This window comes from Mangifera indica, chromosome 1, assembly GCF_011075055.1.
Source record: "Mangifera indica cultivar Alphonso chromosome 1, CATAS_Mindica_2.1, whole genome shotgun sequence".
Classification (NCBI taxonomy): domain Eukaryota; kingdom Viridiplantae; phylum Streptophyta; class Magnoliopsida; order Sapindales; family Anacardiaceae; genus Mangifera; species Mangifera indica.
Genome location: NC_058137.1, coordinates 7,445,150 through 7,456,001, shown reverse-complemented (window position 1 = coordinate 7,456,001; position 10,852 = coordinate 7,445,150). Strand labels below are relative to the sequence as shown.

General features: G+C 33.8%; 1 protein-coding gene across 3 annotated transcripts; it reads right to left on the bottom strand.

Annotated features, from left to right (window-relative positions):
- Positions 1–2,871: 2,871 nt before the first annotated feature.
- On the bottom strand, positions 2,872–10,141 carry LOC123193900 (kinesin-like protein KIN-7H). Of its 3 annotated transcripts, XM_044606990.1 has the most exons (16): positions 9,915–10,139; positions 9,504–9,664; positions 9,203–9,311; positions 8,765–9,008; positions 8,275–8,360; positions 8,080–8,180; positions 7,852–7,965; positions 7,693–7,774; positions 7,540–7,607; positions 7,384–7,446; positions 7,164–7,288; positions 6,053–6,389; positions 5,040–5,156; positions 3,918–4,946; positions 3,454–3,770; positions 2,872–3,365 (listed from the first exon to the last, which is right to left on the bottom strand). In XM_044606990.1, exons 6-16 carry the CDS (start codon positions 8,131–8,133, stop codon positions 3,041–3,043), a joined length of 2,631 nt encoding a protein of 876 aa, XP_044462925.1. In that variant the 5' UTR covers positions 8,134–8,180; positions 8,275–8,360; positions 8,765–9,008; positions 9,203–9,311; positions 9,504–9,664; positions 9,915–10,139; the 3' UTR covers positions 2,872–3,040. The 3 variants fall into 3 exon arrangements, with proteins under 3 accessions (XP_044462925.1, XP_044462917.1, XP_044462911.1); XM_044606982.1 differs by having other exon boundaries at positions 6,053–6,385; positions 7,163–7,288; positions 8,275–8,364; positions 8,765–9,213; positions 9,915–10,141; XM_044606976.1 differs by having other exon boundaries at positions 8,275–8,364; positions 8,765–9,213; positions 9,915–10,140.
- Positions 10,142–10,852: the final 711 nt, after the last annotated feature.

The window sequence follows — 10,852 nt, the reverse complement described above, 5'->3', positions numbered from 1 at the left end:
TCATAATGTCATCTGAACTAGTATAGGGTACGTGCAGAGATAAGTTGCTCAGGTCCACTGTGACATGATGAGAAACGCCACTATCAAGCAACCACTTTTGGTTGTTAGAGGCAATATTGTTAACAAAATGAGCTCGAGGCTGCCAAGGTGTTGTTAGCACTCTTATTGGTGGCATATATCCTTTGTTTGATAATTAACTTGGCACCAATTGGAATGATGAACAATTCTTGGCTATATGTCCTTGAGTGTCGCAACGCTGACAGTAGCCTAAGTATGGACGTCATGGACGATGTCCATGAGGTTATAGATGGTTGGAGTTGTTACGCATTGGAGAACGACTAGTGGAATTGCTCGACCAACTATTGTTGAATAATATAGGACGAGTACTTATATGGCTGGGAAAGAAAGAACACCAATTATTAGTAGAGGGTTATGGGCACCAATGTGTGTTTGTTTGACTAGTTGGGTTGGTAGTAGTTGGAAAGTGAGTTGATTATTTGAGTTTGTCTTGTAAAGAAGATTCAAATGTTAAAAGTTTCTCATAGAGTTCATCAAATGATATAGGACTGTCACGAGCTTGAACAACATGAATCAATTCTTTGTAGTCATCACCCGATTCATCTAGAATTTTCTTTATAAGATTTTCTTCATCCATTGGTGCACCAAGGATGGCAAGTTCATCTATACAAGCTCTAACAAATTAAAGAAAATCAGTGATATTCATAGTGCCTTTGGTGGTATTTTTTAAGAGTTTTGACTTGCTTGATACGACCATAGGGATGGTTTGGCATAGGTGTTGGCTAATATTGTCCATGCTTCTTGTGATGTTTTGGCTCGGGCAACAAATGGTATAATTGTAGGAGAGAGAGATCCAATAAGAGCATTGAGTATGAGTTGATCCTGACAAACCCATATATTATGGGCTGGGTTTGGTGTTGTATTGTTATTATTAGTGAGAATGGCAGGTGGGCAAGGTTTTGAGCCATCAACGTACCTAAGAAGGTCATACCTAGTAAATAGAGTTTGAAACTGAAGTTTCCATGAGACATAATTATTGGTGGTGAGTTTGAGAGGTGCTTGAGCAAAAACATTTATAGTTATAAGTTAAAAGTCATTAGATTGAAGAGTGGTAGATTTGATAGATGTAGTAGTAGCTATGGCTGGATTTGTTGAGTTTTCAAAAGACATCTCTAAAAATAATTGAAAAGAAAGAAAAGAGAAGGTGGTTGTGATACCATAATATATGGTTTGGTATTGATAAGCTCACGCATGCTTTCATTGATGAGAAACATAATATATATAGAGGTCTAAATGTAGTGTACAACTCATTATACTCTTGAAATTAAGCTAACTTCCTAAGTTTAACCATACAGTTTGGTAAACATCTGAAATTAAGGGTACAAGCCAACTATATGTAAATTACAATCTCATCTCCTAAGATTAAAGTACAACCCATAGAATTCTAATAAATAACTATTTGCATCCTCCATTTTCTTATCTCTATGTAAATAAACAATTTCCGATGCCTGCTACCTTTAGCCATAAGTCATTAATGACTTATTGAATGTTTCTTGGGATAAAAAGATTAGAAATTTTAGAGGTAAGACTATGTTAAGTAGACAATTTGTGAGATGACACATATTTTGCAATAAGATGTTTAGTGCATATTCAAACACATTTATTAATACTAATCGAGACATTAAATCTAAAATTTTATGATCATGAGACTCAATTAAGGAAGAAATAAGAGAATAATACTTTAAATACTTACAAAACCATCTTTTGAAGATGATGATTGTATTGGTATTAGAGGAATCTATGAATTATTGCTATTTCTATGAGTTTTTCTTGAGGATAAATCAAAATCTTAAAATTATGATTGTTTTGATTTTTTTATTGTACTTCTCACTCTGTTAGCAAGACATCAATCTAGAAACTTTTTTTAGGGTACTAAATATTAATATGGATTGAGCAAATGATTTTGATATTGGGTAAGACTTAGAATTATATTTGGAATAGTGAATTTTTAACAACGGCAACTTTCATATTGAAAAATGGAACAATTCACACTTAAACAAGATAGGAACAAGTGTCTAATATATTGAAAACTTGAATGACCTAACCAAGATGTCACATCCTTATTTGTTCATAAATTGAAAAAGAATTAATGTTACAAGACTTGTCATCAAAATAGTAAAAGGCCAAAAGAATTATTCCACTCAAAGTATAGTAAAATTCTAAAATCTTACTCTTAAACTTTAAAAAAACCCAAAGACTGACCTATAAACCAATTTCTGTTAAAAATCTCAGTTAGGGTTAAGAGTAAAACCATTATTTTAACAATAATATTTAAAATATATCCCCCCCCACCCCCCCCCCCCCCCCTTCTTCTTCAAGTTTTAAAAATTAACAATTTTACCCTTGTTAAAAGTTTTTCAGTTTTGAAACCCTAGGGTTTTTTCTAACCCCAGTTGCGCTTGTCTCCTTGCTTGTTGCCTGCCAATTTGTTGGTTTCATGGGCATGTGGCCTATCACAAAATTTACACTAAACAGGAGTTCTCTGTTCATAGGTCTTTTTGAAACCATATTATTTTTGCATGTTATAATCGGGTTTGTCTCTTTTAATTGATGAAGTCAAATTAATTGTGATTATCTTTTATTTTTTGTTTTCTCAGAAAAAAAAAAAAATTTAAACCCTTTATGAGATTCAGGTTTGTCAAATTAAAACTTCCTTGCATAATAAATGTTCTCTTCTTATGTTCAAGTCTTACAGGTTTCATTCAGGTTATTCAAAGACAATATAAAATTCATTGTATGAAGAATGTTCTTTTGATGGATGAGTCTAATTATTGCTATTGCCTTCATCTTCACTTGAAAAAAAATCTGACTCTGAAATATTAGCTTTCAAATTATACATCAATTGTAGTAAGAATTTTACAAACTTTTCCACAAACCAACTGCATCAGAACTAGAAAATGCAATACAAAAATCGGTAAGATTGAGAAATGAACAAGTGAGTAGGCAACATTTCATACGCTGATCAACAATCACCAGACTTTACATTGCTTATCCAAAGTTTAAACTTGTTTCCTGGGCGCCCTGATTTGTAGTTGAGACTATATATCTCCATGAAAACCTGCTCGGATTTTGCGAAACTAACCAGCTTCTCAACAACAGAAGCACTTTCTGCAACGTGTTTCAAGTCTTTTGAGTCATTCCATATGAGATTCACTAACTGCCGTCTCCTATGCTTTGATTGCAACCCAATACCCCACTTCAGGAATAAATTCTGTCTCTGTTCCATAGACAACTTCTTTTTCATCTTGCTGCTCAGTATATACCTCTCCTTTTGTAGTGCCTTCAAGCTAAGAAACAAAACCAATTCATAATAACATCTACTTTTGTAATCAAAATGTGATACAAACTTATATACATGTAAAGCAATGACTATACCTTGAATCATGTGTCACAGTTTTACCATTTTCTACAGTGTCTTTACCCCTAGAAAATATTTCCTTGAGGAAGGACAGCCTCTTGTGCTCTAACTCCATGAACATTGAATCTTTTGGATCTCCTTTAAATACGAGGAAGAAGTAGGTTCGGTGAACCAATGAGACATTACAATCATGCCAAAGATCAAGAATCTCTCTTTGAAGTTTCTTGAATTCATCAGGCCACATCCAATGGTCTATCAGTTCTGTCTCCATTGGATCCAAGCCAACATCTCGCACATTCTTTGCAAGTTCAACGTGTTTTGTTTCTGCGTCCTGCTTTTATTATAAGCATCGTATCCAAAGTAAAATAAACAACTAGATTTGATATTATGAGAACTTTTTAAATAATTTTCACTTCTGCATACAGTAGTGTGCGCCTATATTACTATACAAAATAATGTCAAGAAACAAACAAACACTTACTTCATGATCAGCGAATTGTTTCTCATCCTGAGAATCAGTGGACTCCTTGGGCAAAACCAAGGTTCTGACACTGGCAATATCTGCACCATTTGAAATTTCAACATTCTGTGCAACGAGCATATCAAAAGCTCCACTTTTCACAGAAGCTTGAGACTCATTTCTTGACAACTTCTCATAGACAACAACATATTTCAATGGAGAAAATTTCCTTTGTATACTCCAGGGTCTTCCAACATAATCCTTCTCAATTCCTGTTGGAGGTGTCTTCACATCCTTATCATCACTCTTAAATGAATCCAAGGACACACTAGTCATGAACCTTGCTTTACAACTGCTACTCCTCCCAAACATGGAAATGTAAGAGCTACTCATGTCTTTTTCCAGCAGCAGTGGAGATGATTCTTTGGGTGTTGGAATAACAAAATCAAGAACGATGTTCTTCCACTTTTTCTCTTCTTTCAAGGTCAGCAACCTCAACTCTCTCTTTTCTCTATCTTCATTCACAGTTTCAGTCAATCCAGAGGTAGTTGGGTTCACTTCTTCATTCTCAGTCTCAGTCAATCCAGAGGTTGTTGGGTTCACTTCATTCTCAGTTTCTGTCAATCCAGAAGAAGCTAGGTTCAGTTCAACAAATGTTGCATTCAAATATCTATATCTATTACTGCTAGACTCTGAAATATTTGAGTATCCACTTGAGAATTCTTCTGTCTGAATGCATTGGACATCCTTGTAAAGATCCTCCACATTTTCGTCAATTTCTGCTTTAATCTCATTATGAGACAGATCAATTCCAACGAAGATGGGATGACTGACTTTATCCTCTTGAAAGGAACAAGAGCCAGGGGAATTCTCCTGGAAGTCGTTGTCAGAGTAACCACTCCTGCTTTGTCCATCTGAGGACTGAGATTCATCAGAAGATCTAACACTGATATTTGGATAGGGAAGGTCCTTGAAAACACAAGTCTCTGACTTTGGAGAGTCCAATGAATTTCGCACACGCAATTTTGGATACTGATGATTAAGGCCTCCCTGGATAAGGACATTGGACAGTTTAAATGTAGGATCAAAAAGACAAATCAAGGCATAAATTAATGTTTAAGATGAAAGCAGGACACTACATACATTTACCACTATTGGAAGTCTATCATTTGACCTGTTTCTGGCCTCTTGTAGTAGATCCTCAATCTGAGCACGAGCCAAGTCTCGTTGCTGAGTCATCTCACTTAATTCTCTTTTTAGCTGCTTGAACGAGAGAATTCAAGGTTTTAGAAGAAATGAAAGTTGCTTACTTCTCACATGAAAGAAAACATTTGTAGCATGAGGTCCAGTATATGTGCCAAGCACTCAACTGACCCCAATAAACTAAAGTCAATCGCGAACTAGTAAGGGATGTGATTCAACTGATATTTTGAATATTCTTGAACTATAAATCAATACTTTTCCAAAGTACTCTGACTAAAGAAAGACAGTTGATAGTAATAATAATAATTAACCAAGAAATGAGTACATAGAAAACAAGATTTAAAAAACAGTTGAATCTAAGAGGCCTTGGATCCAAGACAAGAACCAAAGCTAGAATCAAGTGTGGAGACCAAACCTTCTTCCTAAATGTATTATAAGGATACTAAAAATTTTTTGTAGTAAGCTGAATGCTTTATAAGAGAAGCAGAGATGATAGAAAATATAAGAGCAGGATTGGAAAACCTCAAGGCAAATATGATTCAGGTAGTGGAGTTATATTTCAAGTTAAGGTAGCAAAATGCAGCTGAACCATGAAAAGAAAGAAATTTGAGATAGATCTACAAACAGATAAAAAGCATGGGGGAATGAACATAAAAGAGTAAGGGACATTAATGATAACTGGAATGAGGTAATTGAAGGAGGATCACAGCTAAATAAAAAACATACTGAAATAATGGCTCAAAATGTTGGAAACTTGCAATTTAATTTTCATTGGTATATATAAGTACCAGAAACCACTAGCAACTAAATAAGAAGATAGACACCTCATGCATATATCATTTTTGATAGATTGTGCCTACTGACACAATATAACTATTTGCTATAATGTTTCTTTGATAAATTTAACAGGTAGTAAAAGGTTGATACTAAGTACTAGGAGAGTATTTAATCACCTTTTCTATCTCAATGTCTTTTTCCCCCAGAATTGCAGCAATATCAGATATGTTAGAAGTCACTCCTGAACTTCTTAATTCATTCTCCAATCTGGACAATTCTCTTTGCAAATGTTTTACCAGTGCTTTATCAGACATGACTATATTGACTTGTGCATTAGTAGACACTTCTTTAGCACAGCTTGCAAACAAGAGGGTATCTCTGGACTGCTCAACATGAACTCGTGCAGGGCTCAAGGTACAGATGATGGCAGTTCTTGCACTGCCTCCTAAGGAGGACTGCAGTATGCGAGTTAGCTTTGAATCTCTATAAGGAACATGCCCACTTCTTCCCTTGCTGTATACAACCATAAAAGTTATATAGATGCTCAGTATTCTCTTGAATGCTAGAGCTCTAGTTACAAAATGCTAAAATAAAAGGATTAAAAGGAAAAGAAAGAAAAACCACAGTGGACTAACATTCTTACTAACTAAAATGAACTCCAGGTTCCTAGTGTAGTGCGTCTCTCAATCCATCACAGTATGACAACATATTACTATACCCTACAAACTCTTGGAAGAAAAGGATGTTATGTAAAATTTTAAGGCTAGCAGGTTGTAACATATTGAACTCTGAAGGTACATACTGAAAAGGGAAGGAAATATCAGCAATGATTCTTAAGTATTGCAATAGAACATAATACATTTTCTTCAAGCAGTCAACAGATTTGGCACAACATAGCAACATGATTCACTTTTAATTAAATGGAAGGTCAAAATTTTAATGATGAAGTTCAGAAAACTGTGACTTTCATTAATTAACCAGCCATTAAGGATATTGCTGAACTGTCAGCTTCATCAGTGACAACCATTACAGGAAGGAAATATGAGAATCTTTGCAATCACTGCAGGAGCAACGAATAAGATAAAGACTGAATGCTGCTCAACCGATAGGTGCATTAGATTTTCGTTCTTACATGGCATCATCACCAAGGTTACAACAATTTAAATGCACTTTATTTGTCCTACTGGTGCACTTTGTTCTACTTCTACGATGCACTATATTCAAGTGGAAAAGTATCTGAAGAAATTTATCATTCCATATGACAAGCTCTTATGCACACAAACTAACCTTAGCTTACGGATAACAGTTCCCAGTGTAAGTAAACTACGATTTATATGGCAACCTTCTTTTAGTCTTGTGCCAGATGATAAAGCCTGAGAAGCACGTTCACTTCCTGCAAGATCAACAAAGCTCTGCAAAGGAAGATAAAAAGAATAGAATGTTTGTTTCAGCTATAGTAATATTACAAATCAAATCATTAATTGAAAAAAATGTAATATTTGCATACCACAGCGGCTGCTAGGCAGCTAATACCATTGCCAAAGAACTCACGTGCAGAGCTTTCAATTGTCTGGAACAGAACATAAGCCAGTGGAGGGAATATCATACAGTTTACCCAGCAGTGTCACATAATAAATTTTGTAAAATTAAACAAAAAAATTACCAGTCTCAAAATCTGATGAGATCTGGAGCTTGTTTCATTCAGAGAGGTCTCCCCAATCTGTCTTTGAGCTACCAAAATGCAGCAGGGCATTTATAAATAAAAAAAATGCATGGGACATACAGTAAAAGCAACGTTACTTCAAGCCATCCATACCTTCACAGATGGATAGAAGCTCCTTAAAATGACTCCAGTTCTTCAGAGTTTCTTCTGTGAGTTTCTCAACAATAGTTCCTTTCTATAAAGATTGATACATCAGCATGGTAGAATATTTATAAAAAAAAAATTAGTTCACCTAGCTAAAAATAAAATCACCTCTGGATCATCAAGGAGCCTAAGTGGAGTGTTCTCTGTACTAAGAAGGTCTCTAACAGATTCATTATAAATCTCCATAGCAGAGAACTTCAATATGAATTCTCTTTCCTTGTGCTGCATGAAGGAAACAGAATTATGAGTATTATTTTTAAATGAGACAATGAATAATTATAAATGAGCAGAATTGCATATGAGGAAAATTGATAAATACATTAAGGTAGTCATTACCCTATCTATGTAGTCAAATATATCTGTCATGCTATACTCAGTAATTCCGGTCATTGTGTACGTCTTTCCACTGCTTGTCTGCCCATAAGCAAAAACACTTGCTGAAAAACAAGTGGATGTAAAATTTAGTTGATGGAATCCAAGGCAAAGTTCATAAAACCAGTAAAAACGGAGAAGAGCATGCATATCACTCACAGTTTATGCCACTGACTACTGAAAGAGCAACCTCTTTGGCTCCTTCCTCATACACCTTCTTTGTAGTGCAATCATGGCTAAACACTCTATCTAGAACCAAAAATAAAACCAGCAAAAGCCCGGAAAAATCAGATCATAAAAGTATGAGCACACCAATTCTTGGAAGATAAGATGCTAAAAGGAAGCAGTCCATCAATGGAACTTGGTGGCAACAAAGACCAAGTCCAGGCCTTCTAAAATCTTAAGAAGAGTTGAAAAATCAATGCAGGAAAAAAAAATATATCTTGAAACTAAAAATTGGGTGGTAGAACCATAATCAATAAATTCATAAACAATGAAAAACATCCATATAAGACAGACTTATGGAAAACAATATGAAACAAACTTATGGAAAGCATGGTTAAGTTCTATTTTATTATAATGGTCATCCACTTCTAAAATCACATGATTGAGAAACTTAAACCAACTTAACATTCAAACAGATCCTTACCAAATGTATAGACAGTTGAATACGTGGACCGTTCATCAACTGAAAGATTGTTCCTGTACATGATAGTGGTTTCATTGATGCATTCCCAGTCTGACACATCATTTCTTGCAATTTCTTTCTCATTCAAAGGCCGCAATCGAATTGAAACAAAAATTGTCTCTACATTGCTTCTTGGCCTTCTCATGGGTTCCTCTTCATTGGCTGCCACCATCTTCACCTTTTCCCCTTCACAAACTAACCTCTACTGAACATATATAAGATGAGACCATATACAAAGAAATCAGCACACTCTGACTAAGACTGTATCGCTTATTTTTTTATTCACGACCTTACAACTTTTTCTTTATCATTCAAGTAATGAATCACCATTCAGACTCTGTTGAAAAAAGAAAGTGTTGGTCTTCTACAAAACATAAGGGCCACTCAACTTTTTCGTACCTTACAATCATCTGCATCAACAAACTAATCATGGATTAGTACTAAGTCCACCAACCATTTTCTCTGTGTTCTGTCTCCACCCAGACACCCATATCTTAATTTGACTTTTCTTAGTTCAAACAAGTCATATAAAAACACAAATCGTCAATCATCAGCTACTATCATTGTGTTAATAGAAAAATAATAATTCATTTTAATTTTTTTCGTATGGTCCCCGATTACAATCAGGGAAAAGTCTTCCCTACAATACAATAACTTTGAATTATTTTTTTTTTTAAAATGGGGAGACAGTATTTCTTACCATGTATAAACATAAATGACAGTCGTTTTCGAATGTTTGTGATTCTTCACTAGCTCCATGTGCAGCGCAGTGCAGAATTGCTCGTTCAAATTGTAATCGATTTATTGGTTGTCTTACAAAATTCGTCTTTTTGGCCCTTCCTTGAAGTCTGAAATTTATCTCTGTTGAGAGCAAAATCCAAAGCATACGAATTAGCAAGAATCCCAAACATAGAATCTGGGAATCGATTTCAACCATAAAGAAAAAAGCAGTAATTATATCGTTAACCAAATTCAAACTTTCTGGATTCAAACGATAAATTCTCTTGAACGTTAATGCGAATAACAAAGTAATATATATGATTATTTTAACTATGTAAAATTCAGACTTAGATCAAAATTTAAACTCAGCAAAACTAAAGAAAATGCTTACATTTCTAAAATTGACTCTGAAATCTTCATGATTTCATGAATCCTCTGATGATCATTATAATAAATAAACAAAAGTAAGCTCACCTACCCCATGCAGACGTGATGTTGACTGATATAAGTTACCCAATATCTAAGAAATGTAAAGAGAGAGCTGGAGAGGAGATCCCACCTCTCCCTCTCTTTCTATCTTTTTTTGAAAATTTAGAAGAAAATTGTGACTGTGAAGTTAAAGACCCCGCAAACTGTGAAGTATATCATTTAACATTAAGTTTAAATGATATTAAAATTTTTTTTACAACACATACTTATATATTATAAAATTAATATCATTTAAATATTTTTAATATAAATAATTTTTTTTTTTCATTGATTTAAAAATTAATCATTTAGATGAAAGATAAAATGTGTATTTAGTAAAATTTTAACAGCTAAATATTATTTGACTTCAATAAATTTTATCAAATTAATTAAAAATACTTTTATCTTTTTAATACAGGTCAACTAACATATATGACTAAATGGAATAATAACATTCTTTCATAAAAGTCTGTTATACTATTTTTACTAATTTTAGAAAAATAATATTATATAAATTAATTTTAAAAATATAAATTAATACATATTTATATATATTATCATATAATTATATATTATTTTATTTTTAATTTAAAATTATTTAATTATATAATAATATATATTTATTTACTTCCCGTTAAACTTAATTGTGAATAGGTAACATAGCGCGATCACGTTAGTTTTAATTAGGGCAATCTCATTCAGAGTGATGTGTGGCTTCCACCTGCCACAACATGAATCAGCATCCATATAAAAAGGATGGAATAAAAACAAGAAGAGATCACCGTACAAAGATTCGAGTAGAATAAAGTGACTAGAATTCTATTTTATAATGTAGAAGCACAGAAGGATATTATTAGTTGG

Coding starts and splice junctions, on each gene's coding strand:
- LOC123193900 (XM_044606976.1), bottom strand. CDS start 8,975: ATGGTGGCAGCCAATGAAGAGGAACCCATGAGAAGGCCAAGAAGCAAT. Junction 8,365..8,764: donor TTCAACTGTCTATACATTTG/GTAAGGATCTGT, acceptor TTTTGGTTCTAG/ATAGAGTGTTTAGCCATGAT. Junction 8,181..8,274: donor AGTAGTCAGTGGCATAAACT/GTGAGTGATATG, acceptor CTTGTTTTTCAG/CAAGTGTTTTTGCTTATGGG.